The following is an 18715-nucleotide window of genomic DNA, read 5'->3' on the forward strand; positions in this document are numbered from 1 at the left end:
AACGCTACTTCCGTTGTGTTCGCTTCTTTCCGCGCTCCTGTCCTTCTACGCTATTCCTAACATGTCGGCAGGTTGATCGACAGACCTAACTCTAGGCACGTCGATGGGCCTAGCCAGTCCGGGGCGAATCGTCATCCAACATTTCTGCTATGACAAATCTGTGTGGAAACGCTTACATCCGGTAGGTAGCAATTTTCCCAACTTAAACTTCAGTTAAAGAAAACTTTGACCAAGATGTTATTGCGAAATCCTTTTTGGAGTCCTAAGTAAACCCACCTAAGATATGGGTTCCTTTTCGTGCGCGTGAAATTGTCACAGAAAGAGAATTAGAGATAACCGTTTAGATTCTAGGTTCCTTTTTCTATCAACTCAAAGGAACAATGTTTATTATAATTTTTCTGACTTGAATTGCTCAATTCTTTTTGCACCTGAACCAATTGAAAGTACTGCAGTATCCTCTCAAAGTTTCAATTCGGAATAGTTTGAGGTTCACCAACGCGTATCCGTCTACGTAATGACCTGCGGTGCCGGGTCGATGTATCAATTCAGTGTTTTTATGTTTCCAGACAAGTTTGGTGCTAATTGATCGACCCGTAGAGAAAGACTTGGTCAGCACGACAGCGGTTTCGAACCACCGATCGACCATGCAGTTAGCAAGCCCTCTCACCTACTGCACCACACCCGCCCTTAAAAGCAGCACACCACGAATCTGAGGTGGGGTGGATTTCAGATGGAGTATCCGTATAGGGGGTCGTAGATTATGGAGACGTGGGCAGTTCCGCCCATCTCTCCCTGCATCACTGCAAGCATCAGCCACCGGAATGCTGTTTTGTACGAAGCTATCTATTGCACCCTTTGCGCCGCCTCCGCCTTGCGATTCGTCGAAAATCAATTCGGACTGCCCTGATAGGCTGTAAGGGACGATACGCGTGCAAGGGTGGCGCGCTGCAGTAGAAGGCATTGTACAAAACAGCAGTAAGGATCCGGCTGCTTGCAGCGATTCAGGGAGAGGAGCGGAACCACCCCGGTCTCCATAATCTACGACCCCGTGTACGAATACTCCACCTGAAATCCGTACCACCTCAGATTCGTGGTATGCTGCCTTTAAGCATCCCTCTACGAGGCAGCTTCTCTAACGAAGCAAAAATCAAGCAAAAAAAAAACAGCAAAGCAAAAATAAGAAGTTGAAGAAAATAAATGTAACGCAGCAAAGAATTTGTTATTGTTTTCGTATTTTGTATATTTGTTTGTATTTTCAGAAACTTCCTAAGTTTTTTTTTAGTTACAAGCTAATTGCGGGCACTTTTGCAACTATTTCGGTTTAGAGAAGAAGAAGAACGGCATAAGCCTCTATGTGAAGGCGTCATATTTGAGGTTCTTGCTTATTAAAGCATAGACTTAGGTTAAAGCTCATGTTTTAGTATTAATGTTGTTGCACCACCTCTGATAATGTGTTCCGTCAGAGCTGTAAATATGGCATACTACGAAATTGACGATCTTGGGATCTCTCAAGAACAATATAGTGTTTGGGGTGTAGGCTACGATAGTGAGCACGACTATGCTCACTTCTGTCTAGTCGGAGCGAGTGGACGAAAATCAATGGGGTCTCTTCAGTAGCCTAATCATGTAAAACCAATGATTACACCTTAACGAAGGCGACGACTTTGAAATATAAGCCGTAAATCCTGGCTGTTGCTCTGGTGCTCCAGATGCATTATCAACAAAACATTATCAACATTTGGAAAGTCATGCAAAGGTTCAAGGGAGGTGAAACCCTCACGTTTCACAGTTCAAGAACTGTACGACAGGTGAAAGCAAAAGCCCAGTAAGGGGTCGGGATCTTGTCGAGCGAGAGGTTCAGCACTGGTAACTACATCTGAATGTGAAGTCGTTATGTGAGGAACGTCTAGATGCGAGAAACAAAATTCATAAGCAGAAAAGCCAGCAACAAAACTGGCTGAGGACTGGAGATTAATCTAGAAACGAACTTCAAACGAAGATGGACAAGAAATGGGAAATAAGTAAGCGCTTGAAGGTGAGCACAGCAAAAAAAACAAATAAATAAAAGTCCGCTACCAACGCTATGCATTGGACTTCAAAATGAGAAAAAACAAAGACGCCGTAAAAAATTAGAAATATCACCTACAAATTTTGCGTCTGCATTTATATGTTGCTGTCAAAAAGAGGGCGAAAAGGTCTTGATCAACAAATAGTGAAAATAAAAAAGAATAAGAAGAATGAAGATTGAAAATTTTCTAAGCAAAAAGTTGATTAGAAATGTCGAGATGAAGTAAATCCCACAAAGTGGTCCCAGTGGAAAATTTTTCTATTTAGGTCTAACGAAGATTGGCATGTTTGCTTCCACCTTCAGCAGTCGTCGATGCAGCCATGTCATCATGCCTTTCCAACTGATGATGACTTTTACCGCACCCGCAACCATGCTTCTAAGGATTCACGGAGTGATTTCTATTGGGTGAGTTAAACGAATAAAAGGTATGTTCAAGCTGTTTTTAAGGAAAGGAAGTGCCACTGCAACGAAATGGAGGTTGCAAAATTTACAGGCAGAACCGTACGCATGCAATGCCATCACTGACAATATATACGCCGATGTGAGTGCATCGCAACAGTCGAAACATGTTCAGCACTATTCAATGGAACCAAATAAACAAACGAGTAGGTGTTTTAGAAGAACTTGAGTGAGTAAATAACAAAAAAATGTGTTTAGATAACAAATAACGAGATTCAAGGAAATAAGATGTAATCTCAGGTCAAACTTACTTAGGGTGAGAAGTTTTTGTTTGCCCTGTAAGTTTGATCTTAGGTTTCTATTGCTTCCAAAATTCATAAGGAGGTGATCAAAAATTCCGTCCGGTATTATTTTTTGAAGCAGTTAACGACAGTGTCAGTTTTCTAACTTCTCCATCGTATTCATTAGACGGTAGTTCCCCTCGGATAGTGAACATTTTAAATAACATGAGATTTCGACTTTTCATTTTTACAGTTTTTTCACGAGTTTTTTGTTCTTGTGATTTTTTCTGATTTTGATTTTTCTTATTCACTTTTGAAGACAGAGATTGAGGTTTTCTTACGAATGAAATTCACAAACAAGCATTCTAACATCGTATCTTCTCGGAAACATTCTGTTATTTTTTGTTATTATTTTACCAGTTAAAAGTTACTTTTTAACAGGCTTGTTGCTAAAAATGTTATCGAAATAACAAAAAACAGCTTTCTAAACATCAGGAAAAATATTTGGGCAATTTTTTTTAACGTCAACATATGAAAATACGTCCTTTTTTATTCAGCCAGAGTCTGTACTAGCCGTCCGCATAAGAGAAAACCGGAATGGCTTCTGAGGAACGTTAATTAATCAGGATCTAAAAATCTTTAGTGAAAACCTCTTGATTTCAGAAATTATACAGGAAGATTAGGGATCATAATTTCAAGAGCAAGATAACGAAGTACTATGAGTGGTGATTACAGTAGTTCTGATGAAGAAAGAGACTCACGTTTTGGAAAAAAAAAACGAACTCGACCGGATTGCGAGCAGCCGTGACTGCAACACGGCCAGCGTATGACTCAACACAGGCGCAACATTGCGTAATCACCTCGCAGTTGTCGCTGCGATTGCGTAAACAACATGAATATAACTCGATAAGGACCGTGTTTGTCATCTTTCAGCTTTCAGATATGGAAACTCTTCTGATCCGATCTCCATCGAAACGCCAGCGTGATTGTATCCATGATCCATGTGATATCCCTCTGAAGAGGAGTTGTCGTCAGGAAGGGTAACGTTGCTACTTCTCGAAATCTTTGGAATTTCCGTATTTAGATTTGAGATCGGTCTTCGAAAAACTACTTAATGGTTTGCCTTCATAAAAAGTGCTTTTAATGAGATTAACTCATTTTGAAGATGACAACATGATTACATGACCAGCACAAGTTTCTTAAACGCATCACTCCACGAATCTGAGGTGGTACGGATTTCAGGTGCAGTATTCGTATACGGCATAGTAGAATATTGAGAGGAGGGTGATTCTTTCCATTTCTTCCTAATTTCCTAAGGCCCGGAAGATGCGACGCGTGCACAAGGCTGGCGCGCTCCAATCGAACTCCTTTTAGAAAGTGGCGCGCCGGAGCGCCCGAAGCCGTATCTATCGGGCTGTTTTTTTACGGCAATCTCCTCTCCTTAACCTACGATAACGTCTACGAATACTCCACCTGAAATCCGTATCACCTCAGATTCGTGTGGTGATGCCTTTAAGTGTTTTCATCCTTTTCTTCCATACGGTGCTATTCACTCGAATGTTTCCAGCATTCGACAAACAGTGAATCCAAGTTGTTCGTTTTTATCAGCTAGCTATCAGTCGCTCAGTCGACTAAGAATTCATCTATCTCGTAGCTTTTTTTTTAAAGGAATGATGCAACATTCACGTGTGGTTGTGATGAACTCCCTTTTTCGCCGTATTCCAATAGATTTACTGTGAGGTACGTTCTTCAGACTTACCAATAAAATTGATTAATTGAGTTAATTATTTGATTGCTTAATCACCATTAATCAAAATTTCGATTTCTTCAGAAGGTACGCGGTTCAAAATATTACCGCACATTTCTGAAAATAAAGTTAAAGACGATGAAATAATGAAAACCATAAAATGCTCAATAGTGAACTCGGAGATTATTTTTTTAACGTACAGTGTAAATGAAACGAATAAGAAGACAAGCATGAGTCATGCGTAATTCTTTGCTGACGGAAAGAAGTTTTTCGCACGCGTTCCAACCTACCGAGTTCACTACTGCAGCAAATACCATCAAATTCTCTCTTCTAACTTAAGAAAAGCATCTTTCCAAGTACACCAAATTTAGCAGGTATTCTGGAGCAAATTCCATATGTCTGCTGCGACGTCGCAGCATTTTTGCAATGAATGAATGCCGCAAGACGGTTCTCCTCTTTTTTTTTTATTTTTCGGATGCTGATTGATGCTAAACATTTTGATATATGCAATCGAATAATGAGGGAACTCCTGTTGATCCTTAGTGATCACTAGCTTGTTCAGCTCGCGAGAAATATTTCTGAGATCTGGATGTATCTGGATGTTTAGAAATTGAGGTAAATTCGTGATTGTGTCATTATAAGTGGTGGTATCCCATGATAATGTGATAGCACGCATATGATAGATTTCGTCATTGCATTTAGCTGCATTTCAGAAACCTTGACGGTGTGGAGAAATCATTGGAATTGGACGATTTGGTCGATATGGTTTTACAAGTGGCAAAAGATGTTGAGGATTCTAATATAGGTGAGTTGCTATTAAATTTCATGAGGATATGATTTGTATCCATTTTTATAGTTCTACCGCTCTGTGTTAATCACTAACATTAATTTTTTACCTGCTGTGACTCTAAGCACAATAAAGGCATCACCACACGAATCTGGCGTGGTATGGATTCTCGTTGGAGCATACCTATGTCGTGTCTAGATTATGAATATAGGGGTGTTCCGCTCACCTCTTTGCATCACTGTGAACAGACGGCTTCGGAATGCGTTCCTTACGAATTCCTCTATTGCAACGTGCCACTCTTGCGCCCCGGCACCGCCTGCGACTCGTCGAATAAAATGAATAGCCTATCGGGGCGTCCGAATCGATTTTCGACGAATCGTAGGCGGGGGTGGGGTGCAAGGGTGGCGCGTTGCAATAGAGGACGTCGTAACGAACCGCATTCCGAAGCCGTTTGTTTGCAGTGATGCAGGGAGAAATGAGCGGAACTACCCTATTCATAATCTACGACCCGATATAGGTATACTACAACGAAAATGCATACCACGCCAGATTCATTGGGTGATGCCTTTAATTAATAACGTTAATGTTAAATAAATTTTTTTTTGTCGAGTTCATGCACGTTGGTTGTGCCGCCCTCCACATGGTGAACATTCAATACTATGTGTCTTTCCACCTCGTTCGTACTTCGTATTACTGAACTTGAGTATTTTGAGCCTCTGCATTCGTATCTCTTTACTATGTGGCAGAAGCACTATGATTCAGGCAATATCACCATCTTCTCTCACTACTTTCTCAACTGGAAAAAGTCAATTTTGCGAGCACGAGCGAATTCGGCTCTAATAAGGGAAAAGAACAGTAATTCGTTCTCGCATAATCAGTTCCACGGAACAAGAATTATTCGGGAAGGAAATGAAAAACAAATTTTGCTACGAAAAGCTACCAGTTCGAATCAGGATTCAGGGAGCGTATTAGGAAATTGAATAAGCGGGGAAACCTGTGGAAAATGTAAAGTTCGATGTGTACGGGCGCGGCTCCACCCATTTTCCCGAGTAGCCGAAGATCAATTAGGTCTCTTCAGCAGCCTATTCAAATAAAACTAATGAATAGGCTGCTGAAGGAACCCCAGCGTGTGCATGGGAGTGCGTTCTGACGTGCCTCGTAGGAACAAACGTCATTTTTCAGGAGGGTTAAGGGGAATTGACCCTGAGCACGCTCTTATTCGTGTTCTACACCTCGGACTCAATACCACAGGTTTTCGAACTAGTTTTGTGATACTTTGCCTTTAAACAGGTTCATGAGCTAAGCGCGAGTGTATTACGAGCAACAGATGTGTCCGCAAATTTCAGCGTAGGGCTGTGGACTCCCGAGCCTTAACACATTGCGGGGTTAGGGGGTGGTTCCGCTCATCTCTCCCCTATCGTGGTAAAAAACAGGTTCATGAGCTGACCGGCGTGAATGACTCCGTTTTTCACGACTTCAGTTGCAAAGTTCCACACTTGTACACGCGTTGCATCCGGCTGCGCAGCGGTCGGAAGCTAGTGAGTTGTCTTTGTGGAGCGTTCTCGCGTACCTCGTAGGAACTAAAGCGGTTCCCACGCCGTTTTTTTTTAGGACGATTAGGGAGAGATGAGCGCAACCACCCCTGACCCCGCTATCATCTCTAGCTTTTACCGTGGATTCCCTTACCACATCAGACTCGTGGTATGTTGCCTTTAAATATGCTTAGCAGACAGAAGATTTGATCGGCCCTCAACACCACTGCGTTGAGTATTACTCCTGAAATGAAGGCATTGAAAGAGACGCGACCGCGCGTCACTGGCGGACCCTTTCATTAGCTCAAACTGATCACCTAATCTCTCTTTAATCGCCAATAATTCCTCCTAACTCCCAATCTCGGTTATTATCCGTTCGAGACTATAGGGATTATCGAAGATAGCCAGACTTCCAATGTCTTGAAGGGAAGAATTAGGAGGCTTTTTCTAATCACAATTTCCCTCCATTAGATGAGTTTCTGACTGGTCGCGGAATTCCACCGAAACGTGCACAGGGCGAGAATCGTTACTGGCAGGGAACAATGTCTTCTCTAATATAGTCGAGACAAAACGACCCAAAAGTCGGCGCAGTTACCGCAGAGTTCGCGATGGCTCCATCTCGCTTAGGTAGTCGAGTATTGAACAAGAAGGCCAAAAAAGTCGCTCTCTCCCCAGCTTCCTGCCCATCATACTTCATTACGGTACCCAAGAACAGCTGCAAGCTCGTCCCTGGCGATTGCTGTCTTCTCACAGCGCACGGTCGACATCCATCAATTGGTTGCGCGCGTCCGCGTTTCACCGGCTCTGATGCAACTATGCAGGCAGCATTTCACGCATTAGTACGCATTAGTCTAGGCACGATAATGGTCTTGGAAATCCTTGTTTTTACTACAGATTTGAGGACGAATTGTTCTCATTCAACTATCAACTTACGGAGCAGTTTCAGCGGAGCATGTGGTGAATCTTTCTAAAAGGCGGCTACAAAACAAGATGGCAGCGGCTCGTTATCGAGACAAACAGAAGGAAAGGCACGTGGTTCTTTCTTTTTCCAATCCATTTCACTTTCTGATCTTTTTCGGACAATCCACCCGTGGCATTTGCTATCTAGATTTAAACATATAGTTTAGGAAGCGATATTTGCAAAAAGAACAAGTCGAGCTGGAGAGAAAGAATGCGAAACTAAAAGAAATCGTCCAAGGTCTGGAGCGCGAAGTCGTCGAGTACAAGGCGAAAATTATGCAAATAACTTTTGATCTCACTCACTAACACGAGTATTTTTTTATCGGTGCAGTTATCTCTGTTTTTTCTTTTTTTCTATGGTTTCACAATGTCTGTTCAGTTCAATGTTTTCGTAGACGTTTTGGATTTTTGCAACCGGTATGTGCTCTAATGTTATGATAACTTCCCGCAGTACTTGCACATTCCATTCTTATGGTGCTGTGGTACGTAACCTCTCTGCGGAGAAAAGTATTCACATCGGTTCAATAAATTTTCTTTGTGTCCTCTGCATACAAAGGTGTAAGTAAAACGACCAAAAACTGCAGTGGGAGGCCACACCAAAGCCACAAGGCGGCAGTGATGTATACATTGGTGCTCATCCACAAAATAATCGAATGCTTCAGCTTTCGAATTGCCTGAGCGTTCGAATTGTCAAGTGCTCAAATCTCCACATTATTCTTACTTAGATCTACGGAACATCAAACGTCTGGATTGATGGTGCTTTGGTTGAAATGGCCCTCTCAATCTCAAAGGCTAAGACAGAAACTGACGATGTTGGGGTCTCCGTTGGGATTGTCGTGGAATCGAATCTACAACCAATTATCTGCAAGTGTAGCACCAAACAATTACTGCACGATATTTGAGTGGGCGTTAATGTTTTCCACTTTCAAACAAACAAATATTACAGTATAAGGAGAAGTATTATGCTGTCGACAGATTTTCACAGTTAAAATGCAAACAACTTCTAGTTCTCCGCTTCATTGTGGATTCAATCGCACATACCTTAGCGCACCGTATCACTCCACCCCATTAATTCCATCGCTTGAAATCGTGGCGCTGTGCATACTACGTTGCTCATTGACGTTCAGTGAATACGTTTAGTTTAATACGTGAATACGTTCTGTAAATGTTTCTATCTTCGCTGAATCAAATTAATTAATCTTTGTTCTGGGTTAGTAATAAGACGTGGTGTAATACAAATCGCGCAAAGTTGATAGCTTCCTTTTGAAAAGATTTATTGAAACAGCGAAGATAATCAATTTAAAGGGAACGTAAAATAGCAGATCAAAGGGATGACATTAGCGAAGTTGGTACTCAGGTATTTATTTAGGTTTAAAATAATTTTGGCAATAATTCGCAGCCTCACTTCAAAAGATTCATCATTCATTCATCAAGATGATGACTAGTTCAGCGCGAGTTGAGTTTCAAATGTTGTCCAAATTAGTCCTTCTACATTTCATCGTAATCTTCTCATTGTCATCCTCATTAAAAAAATATTTTGTAGTGTATTTTCTTACAAAAAAAAGATATATAGGGTGCCACGCAGACAGGGAGATTTTGAATGTAGCAATGGAGTTGGAGGAGAGAGGTACGAATAGCAAAGTTGAGAATACAAAACTACTTGTCATTTACTAATCAGGGACCAGTGAATCGCTTCACATCGGTCATTTGCTGTGAAGTCATTTTAGAAAACAGCCATTGCGTGACTGCTGAACGGAGATTCCTACGTCATTGCAATCTAGGAGTTCTTTCGATCACTCCAGCTTGCCACGCTATCAATTGCGGGTTAAAGCTTTCGAGGAGGCAGGTTCAGCTCTCAGGAAAAGATAGAAAAGTGTCATGGTTCTACGTGCCGCGCTAACTCTGTGTATTCGTTTCCAGGAATGCATTTATTCGAATGGTCATCGTACGGACACAGTTTCTAGGAATTGAGTTTTCCTCAGAACACTTAATGGTATGAATTTTACTTTTTGTGTTCAACAATAAAATTTGTACATTCATTTTTCTTACTTTTGTGGGAGTCAGCTCAGAATTTCCCGTTTTTCTGTGCCATACTGTATCAGCGGTTTTGATGAATGTTCGGTGTTCTCCTGCAGATCCAAAATGGTATAGATCCCTTCTTTCATTTATTTATTCACATGCACCAATGGTGCACCAGAAAAGAAAGATAAAAAGTGGAACACACTTTGTCTGAGTGAGAGAATCTTAGGAACAAATAGAAATAGCCTAGAATCTTTCGCCAGTATGCCTCAGAGACAAAATTCCTCCAGCGTTATGTCTCTGTAGAAGCTTTTCTCTCCGAAGCGAGGTGCACGCACTATCTCAACACCGTCATTGTTCCTCCTAAATGGATACCGACCAATTCACGATGGCGACGTGAAGTTTGCACAGCCAGCTGGCTCCGTTGTTGCAGCTGCTCACTTTGATTCTTTTCGGCTTCATTTCATGATCCAAGGCTGGACTCATTTTGAAACTGTCTTTTATTCTACTTGCCGACTAAGAGGCCTTTCTTTCAAGTTTTAACTTTATAGTATCGCTTTACTGTATTACTGTATTTTGGAAGTATGAGAGGACAGCTATCTCATACTAACAAATGATGAGACTAATAGTAATAACAATTAGACTTATTCGACCAGAAGGCTACTTTTTTAAATGTTGGTCGCTGACGATATCTAGGAAATATTTTCTTTTCTTGTTTACTAACCCCGCTAGTCGGTGGAAGTGGTCAGTTGTTTTCCTTTTGAAGGTCTTGCGTGATGTACTTGGGACAACACTGAGCCTATTCGAGGAGAGAGGAGGAGTTTGATGGGATATGCATGGTATCAAAGACCTCGAACCATTTTCAAGCCTTTGAAAAAGACGAGTTTGTCGAAACGTCAGGCCATTAAAAAAGTTTCACCTAAACCTCGTTGGCATAACAAGAAAACATAAATACACTACCAAATGCCGAGGTTTCAAGAAGACAGGACTTGGAGATTTTCTTTTTCATTCCTCTAAATCATTATATCCTTAACTGCGTGAACAGTAGAAGTTGAGAGTAAAGTAAATCATATATACATGCATGTGCAGCAAATTCAAGTCGCGTTTTATGGATAAAGAAGTGTCTTCACCATCCTACTTTCAGAAACGTTGGTAAACTAACTGGAATTCTGTATTCGACATACTTTTCCCAATTTTTTTGAGCACTCGTTTATTGTTGTTCAAAATTACATCCAAATTGTAGCTTTGATAACTATTTATTAACTAACTAACTTCTAATGACTAACTTTTAACCAACTAACTTTCATTTTTTAAGGAAGATATCAATGGATTAATCACTGAAGAAGTTGCATGATTTATCAAAGGTTCTTTCCTCATTAGGTTTGAGTACTTTACTTGTCTGTGTTAATTACCTAAGTTGATCAAAATCATCTATAATCTCTTCTTCTCTAACACCAAATAATAGCTTTTGACTGTTTAAGTTGTCTCAGCTGCCTCCTCTTCTCTACAAAAAATACCACCATTTTAAATGGTACCTGTGCGGGGGTGGCGCATTCGGTTAGAAGTCCACTGTGGCCAAACGGTCGATAGCTCTAAACCAAACTGGTCCCAACAAAGCCTTTCATCACCCCGGGTTTGATTAGTTGCTACCGGGCCTGTCTGGCACGAAAAAACACTGATTTGACACTTCGACTCACCCCCGTAGGTCACTGTGTAGGCTAGATACGCGTTCGTGAACCTCAAACGATTCTGAAGTGAACTGAACGTGGAGGCGCATCCTAGACGGATTCATTAACTCCACACTTTACACACACTATTACTGTAAAAGGAAGCTTCATGACAGCAGTAGAATCGCAAATTCGTCATCGGCCAGCCATCGCAAGTTATTGTATGGGCCAACACGCGCTCCAAAACCTCAACGATTACAAGTTGAGATAAAACGCGTAGGCGCATCGCAAGTGAATTGATAAGCCAGTGGCTTTATCCTTGAAGGGTGCCTCTTCGAACTATGCGTATGTGAAAAGCCAGGCTTAGCCGATTTTTGCACAATTTGTTAACTTTCACTGCTTTATTTGATTGCAGAAATGAGTGGTGTTGCGAATATCATACGACACTGCATCAATATTGAAATTAATTCCAGAGAAGCTCAGAAAATATTCAAGAAAAAGTATGGTACGCGTCAGGTGGATCCTGTAAAGGATTTGACAGTGTCTCGAAAAAATTCACATTGTGGTGATCATTTGAGATTTTTCAAGAAAACGGCTATTATCATTTATCATCTATTTTGGACATTTTGAAATCTTAATAAATAAGGTAAATGAATATTAACCCGAAAAACGATACAGCGTAGCAATTTAGAAATATTAACAAAATCCTAAACAATTATGTTATGCGATGAAAAACTATCTGAACTTGATGAAAAATGAATTGTAACGTTCTCAATGTACATGATTTTTCGTTTCAATGCTCCTATGGTTATGTTTGTCTTTCAATCGCTACACATTCGCTATTTAGTTCATGTTCCTATATGTTAAGAAAATGTTGCGCGAGCAATAAATAAATTAACAAACAATTTAAGAAACGAGTCCAAACGCAACCTTTTACAGATGATTCGCTGGGTTGTTCTTTTCGTCGCAGTTGCCACCGTCCTGGCAGAAGACTCCGTTAGAAACGTCACATGCAGGGCGAAAACACGTAGCAGTAAGTGATTAGTGATGAGCGCAAAATAAATTTTGTTGCCTTAGAAAATTTCACTCGTTCATAATATTTAACTATAAAAAACAGTCGTTTGTGTCGAAAAACTGTTGCAGAATGCTTCCTGGGAAAGTGTCCGTCTGGATTCACGTGTCTCACGAATGATGAATGCTGCGAGAACTCGCAAGTTGTGCTGCCTCGTAAGTTCTGCTCACTTTAGAAGTTTTTGTTGACACTTAGATTTTTGTCTTGTACTTTTCAGCCGAGGAATGCAAAGACTTCATGGAACACTGCGAGATCCTACATTGCGACCATGTGGATTTTGTCGATTTCGCACGTGCAAATTGTGCAAAAACGTGCAATTTCTGCTTCGAAAACGCTACTCTCCCACTAGGTTAGCCGAACTTTTGTCCTACTGTAGTGTGCTGTGTGTCCCGAGAAAACGATCTCGAGCAAGGGATCTCTCTCCTTCGGTAAGAGGAGAATGTGCTGTTAAGCCAATACACGAATGTACAAAAAACTGCCAAAGAAGTTTTGAAGAAATTGTAGTTGAGCTCTGTTTTTCTTTGCTCTTGTTTATCATGCACTTGTTCTCAAGTAAATGAACAACTAAGAGGAATGAATTCCATGTCACCGGTTGCACATATAGGCAATATAATAAAAAGAGAGTAATAATAATATTAACGGAGAATGACTAGTAAGAGAGTAATGTAGTAACAATAAGAGAGAATAAGAGTAATGTAGCTCCAGAAACCTTAAATATTTGTCACTCCATTCTTGTTCGTTAGAATTTCGCAGTTAGACTTTGCGCTGAAAAACGCTGCAGTTGAACAAACACAGACCTCTCCGCATGAGTCAACTATTCGCTTATCGTCGGCTTCATTTTTTCCTCACTGCTTGAACAGCGTTGAGTTCAAGCCGTAACGCGTGGTTCTGGCGGATCATTAGAGGACTATTAGTGGATAAAGAGGAAGTCTCTGGCGCATCAATCCCCATGGGAGGCGCCAACACGTTTTACTGCAATTCGTAATCGTTGAGGCTTTGGAGTGCGTGTTCGCCTATACAATGACTGGCAGGAGTTAGCCGGTGATAAATTCAGCCTTTTTTCCTCCCATTGAAGTCTGGTACGAATTTGTCGATCTCGGAGGGATGAAAAGCTTGGTTGGCAGAAGGGCGGTTTCGAACCATCGACTGTGCGGGCACAGTGGAGCTCTTACAGACTCTAGTACACCCGCCAATGGATTATATTTATTGATCTGAAAATCAACAAAAATTACGAAAATTGAGTCAGCCCAAAAACCAAAAGCAACACTTTTTAGAGGAAGAAATCCTCCTTCAAACAACATGTTAAATAATGCAGAACTTTTTCTTCTTCTGTGCGCGAGTTTAAATTTAATAAAAAAAAAGAAACGCCCTTATGGATGAGCCTGATAGAAGTTCGGCAATGACTTCATGAAAACTTCAGGCTCATTTATTTTTTTTTATTTGAGTACACTAAAAGGTAAAGAAAGAAAGCAGTTCCCACTATTTGTCCCGTTTTTAATTTTTAGAGGAGGGATGACTCTCTTTAAAACACATTTCTGCAGTAGGTTATCAATTAACTCTTTTGCTGCAGGGAGTAGGAAGTCTCTCACAAATTCCATTCTCCAAATTCAAAACATCTGAAAGGAAACTGACAAAAGACAGATAATTGTGAACAAACACAACTTAATTAATAAATTAACAGAAAAAAAAGAAAGAGCAGCAATAAATGGCGTCTTGGCGCACACCCACTACAGCACTTGTAGAAATGGATCGACCAATGCATCACTCGAATTTTGATGGTTCTGCGTTTTTTTTGCTGGAAATATATTAAGAGAATCAAAAGAGAAACTGATTTGAAAAAACTTTGTGATAGATTTTAACGAAGCTTATCTTCTCTTTCTGTCTCACCATTTCTTCAGTATCGTATTAGGAAAATATTCTACACATTTTTTTAAATGGAAAGTTTTTTTTTTATTTCACGTTCTCTATTTTTGTAAGCTATCATAAATATTTCAAAAAATGCCAATATTCACCAACACAAACAACATGAAAATATATGAAAACTTGAGTACGAAACGGACAGGCGAGTAACTTTAGAAGCATCCATCAAGCGGGTTAAAGTGCCTGTACGGAAAATTTTTGAATTTTGGATACAGCTGGATAATCCGTTTCAATGAACACTACAAAAATTCCTCTCGCTTTATGCTGTAAAAGTAGCCGGCAGTATGGACCGAAAATTTATTGCTCACGTCCATCGCGAAACAAGCACAAATTAAAGTTTCTGAGTGATCAGCTGTTCGTAGTTCCCTTGTCTGAGCTCCCCTCCTCTTTGCCATGGATATTCCTTCACCAATTATTTCAATCTATCATGGTCGACTTTTTCGCTCCCGATTTTTCTTGTGCCTTCATCCTCTGAAGATAAATCTTCGTTGCAGAATTTTTTCCGTCTGCAGATGGTGTGCCGATGTCTAGATTTTCGCAGGCAGAGGAGTTTGAATGTACCTCAGAGGGCTAATACATTCTCGAAAATAGTGCAGTTAATGATGCACTGAGGTAAAGAAGTTGGTTGAATCGATGTGCCGACCGCTAGAATTGACAAGGCAATTTGTTTCTAGAAAAAAAAATTCCAAAGGTCATTAGGTCGGAAATTTCTCTTTGAGAAAAGCAGCGCTTAACGCTGTCTCGGTTTTTACTCCATATTCCAAGAACTAGTGGAAGAACGGTAATTTTCAGTGGATTCAACCTTTGAACCTTCTTCTCTTCACTGCAAGAGGTGACAAATTTTGAACTCATAGGATTTTATATGCCTGAGTCCGATGTGGATGAATTGGTAGCAGATTTGTTTGGGAGGATAATAACTCCGATTTGCTTTTTTGTAATTTTTAAATTTTTTTTTTACATCGGCTAAACCCCGTAAGTCATTGTACAGGCAAGACACGCGTTCGTAAACTTCAAACGATTCTGAAGTGAAGTGCACATGGTGGCGCATCAAATGCGGATTGATTATCGTCACATAGATTTTCCCCTATCTTTCATATCCCTGGCTTAAAGGCATCACTCCACGAATCTGAGGTGGTACGGATTTCAGGTGGAGTATTCGTATACGGGATCGTAGATTAAGGAGAGGGGGTGATTCCGTCCATTTCTTCCTAATTGCCGTAAAAGACGGTGCGGAAGATACGGCTTCAGGTGTTTTGGCGCACTATTTTCTACAGGGAGTTGGACTGGAGCGCGCCAGCCTTTTACGGCGCCAGCCTTTTACGGCAGGTGTTTTGGCGCACTATTTTCTACAGGGAGTTGGACTGGAGCGCGCCAGCCTTTTACGGCGCCGCATCTTCCGGGCCGTTTTTTACGGCAATTAGGGAGAAATGGACGGAATCACCCCCTCTCCTTAATCTACGATCCCGTATACGAATACTCCACCTGAAATCCGTACCACCTCAGATTCGTGAGGTGATGCCTTTAATTTCATATGAATTTTATGTTATTCCTCACAAAATTATAATACTAACTTGTAGGTGTGAGTAACAGCGAGTATACCGCAATGTAAAAGTAATAAATGCACCATTACGTCCGTGCAGTAGATAGCTGGATACTGAAGTAGGCCAACAAAAACCTTTCATCTATTCCGGGAGGGGGGTGAATGAAACCCGCATTGTCCAGGGAGATCTGAACATTAAGTTAGCAGACTGGTTGATCCCTACAGCATTTACGCATTCTTGAACCCGAGGTTCGAGGCGTTTGACACCAGAGGATGCGTTGTCAGGAAGCAATTCCCGTTCAGAATACGCTTGCACTGATCTGTTGGATGACTGCCGCGATCGATCGAGACTATGTCGCGACATTGATTTTATGGACATGATGGCAGTGTTTTGCCCACGTTCCTGCATGCTCTGCGCTTATCAGCCACCTCCAGGCGGATGTCAGGAACTTCTCAACGAGTGAGTCGTCATTCATCTCCTTTTCCCTGGTATTGAGATTTTTTTCCTTAGCTGTGCCACTCGTGAGAATTTCTGCACCACAACGAGGACCTCGTTGTATCAGAAGACAATGGGCTGTGGAAGAACCTGTGGAAAATGCTAGAATTCTGTTTTCCGAAGAATTCCTTACTTTTTCTCTTTGTTACTGCGAATGCTATGGATACATTTATGAAATATCTTTATCGCAATCCACGCACAACTTGAATGATACCCATTCGAGAGTAAACAAACGTCAAAAACATACAAACAAAGATCAGTATTGTATTGAGATCATGAGGTTCGTTTATCAACAGCAACTCAGACGAATACATGCTTGGCATTTCATAAATACTATGTAGCATCAAATCAAAATAAATATCTGGAAAGTGATATGTCGATGAAAAAACGCAAATATCTGACGAACATGTGGTGGCAAGGCGGCAATGAACGGTGAGGAGTGTATTTGCGTGTATGGTCACTGGCGAATGTGTTCAACCGAGTCAGCGCGACGCGTGCGCCGCGACGCATGCTCTTCCATAGCTTGGCCCACGAAATGGCTCTCTCCTTTTGTTTTGCTCTCCATTTTTGCAGAGCAGAGGAGAGAGGGGGCGCGTAAAGCAGAGGAAGGGCGTGCGTTGCTCCAGAGACATCGCGGCCACCTCCTTGAAAATGTCGGAGCCGGCTCTGCCTGTGTACGTGTGTGTCTAGGCAGACATATATGTACGTATGTGTGTTATAGATTATGTTTATGTATGTGGCTAAATGGCATCAGGGACCACAGACAGTCTAGTCCTTGCTCATTAAAGGACTATAGTCATTGGAACGTTGATGGACCGCCAAAAAAGGTGTCCGCGTGACTCCTTGAGGTGGTGACGTTTGCGAGTGGAGAGATGTCGGCTGGCTGATCTGCAACTTGTTTGTTGAATCGCTATGTTCACAACGCAGGTCCAGACTAAAATATTCAATGAAGAATTCGAATGAGTGGCGATGTTATCAGTTTTCATCACTTTTTAATCATGGGTCATAGAGAAAGTAGTTTGTGGTTTGTGGTCATCGCAAAGAAAAAATATAGCATTCAACTGTTTTTCGATCCAAGCTAATAATGCCCACCAAAATTTCCTAATATCTCGGACTAAAAACGAATCTTTGAAGAGAACGATGCTGTAAAAACACCGGTGAGAAAGCGTCGAAAACTGAGTGACAAGATGTAGTTGTACAAATTTTCAGTCGCATTCGTCAAGGATATAAACCGTGAAATCCAAGCCGAGATTTCAGAAACTTTTGGATCTCATCTCCATACACCTAGTTTTTCTTGTTTTCAACACATAGTAATTTCTTTAATTGATTCCACGCGCGGCAATGTCATTTTCAGAATTTTTTTCATCTGCTCATAAACGCAGAAACAATCTCTACAACCTCTCGAGCTCTTCAGCTTATTGCAGAAAGTCTATACTCTGTTAATAGAAAGAAGCAGGGGCATCTGGATTCAGATACAGGATCTTTGTCTGAGATTGAGATATAAGGGAGTTCCCCGCACTTTCGTGGTGGAAGATGAGAATCCAACCAACCAAACAAGTTTTTCAGAAAAAAAAACCCGAAAGTGAGAAGGTGACAGAAATATTCACTTTCTAAATGGTCTTTAGAACTAGGGTAAATTTATACAGTTATGATCATTTTTGATTTTTTTGTAGATCTTTCCGTGCATTTCTCGCTCTTTGGAAGGTACGTAATCAGATTATGATCAAAAAACGTTCTACACTTCCCATCCCCCTTAATGCTAGATTATAATTTCTCGGACATGCGCCAAATACGAGTGCGAGTCAGTGTAGCTACTCATCTTAGCTTTATAGTTTGAATAAAACATCCGGCAGATGCGACTAATGCATGATCGTTGGTCAATCGTAAATATTTACCTGACTCGAACGACGATTTGCTTTCCCTTGGCGCTTCTCTTCTCGCTTCAATAGTCTTAGACGAAGTCGCTTCTCAAGCCATCTAAAAGAGAAGCGGATGGCGAAGATCCATAAAACCACAGCACTGGTTTTCTCTTAAGATATAAAGAGCCGTATGAGGACAGCCGAGAAATAAACAGCCACAGTAACCACATCACTCAGGACTCAGTTCTTTCAGTGTTAGACATGGAACGATGTTAGAGAAATTGAAAGAGAATGCTGCGATTTCCTGTCGGAGTCCGAACGAATTAGATTCTGCGAATGAATACGAGAATAACGAGGGTTTCAAGATT

General features: G+C 41.1%; 3 protein-coding genes across 7 annotated transcripts in view; 2 read left to right on the top strand and 1 right to left on the bottom strand.

The window, feature by feature from the left end:
- Nucleotides 1–103: 103 nt before the first annotated feature.
- On the top strand, nt 104–8080 carry RB195_002462 (uncharacterized protein; the record flags this gene model as incomplete). 3 transcript variants are annotated; one of them, XM_064199731.1, is made up of 9 exons in its annotated part: nt 104–181; nt 1283–1374; nt 2335–2473; nt 2562–2673; nt 3689–3788; nt 4417–4488; nt 5209–5300; nt 7761–7846; nt 7946–8080. In XM_064199731.1, 9 exons carry the CDS (start codon nt 104–106, stop codon nt 8078–8080), a joined length of 906 nt encoding a protein of 301 aa, XP_064055612.1. The 3 variants fall into 3 exon arrangements, with proteins under 3 accessions (XP_064055612.1, XP_064055613.1, XP_064055614.1); XM_064199733.1 differs by lacking the exons at nt 104–181; nt 1283–1374 and adding an exon at nt 1474–1604; XM_064199732.1 differs by lacking the exons at nt 104–181; nt 1283–1374; nt 3689–3788; ... (2 more) ...; nt 7761–7846; nt 7946–8080 and adding exons at nt 1474–1604; nt 2726–2736.
- A 113-nt stretch (nt 8081–8193) lies between these two features.
- Nucleotides 8194–16594, top strand: RB195_002463 (uncharacterized protein; the record flags this gene model as incomplete). 2 transcript variants are annotated; one of them, XM_064199735.1, is made up of 8 exons in its annotated part: nt 9383–9401; nt 9502–9616; nt 9695–9767; nt 12400–12493; nt 12604–12687; nt 12750–12881; nt 16296–16452; nt 16504–16594. In XM_064199735.1, 8 exons carry the CDS (start codon nt 9383–9385, stop codon nt 16592–16594), a joined length of 765 nt encoding a protein of 254 aa, XP_064055616.1. The 2 variants fall into 2 exon arrangements, with proteins under 2 accessions (XP_064055615.1, XP_064055616.1); XM_064199734.1 differs by lacking the exons at nt 9383–9401; nt 9502–9616 and adding an exon at nt 8194–8330.
- Nucleotides 16595–17256: 662 nt separating this feature from the next.
- Nucleotides 17257–18715, bottom strand: part of RB195_002464 (uncharacterized protein) — a gene marked incomplete at both ends in the record, with an annotated part of 54182 nt that continues 52723 nt past the window's right edge. For both annotated transcript variants that reach the window (XM_064199736.1, XM_013446294.2), the window contains 2 exons: nt 17257–17376; nt 18384–18465. In XM_064199736.1, coding sequence (XP_064055617.1) covers nt 17257–17376; nt 18384–18465 — 202 coding nt within the window. The remainder of the gene's footprint in view (nt 17377–18383; nt 18466–18715) is intronic.

Source organism: Necator americanus, chromosome IV (genome assembly GCF_031761385.1).
Source record: "Necator americanus strain Aroian chromosome IV, whole genome shotgun sequence".
In the NCBI taxonomy this organism is placed as follows: Eukaryota; Metazoa; Nematoda; class Chromadorea; order Rhabditida; family Ancylostomatidae; genus Necator; species Necator americanus.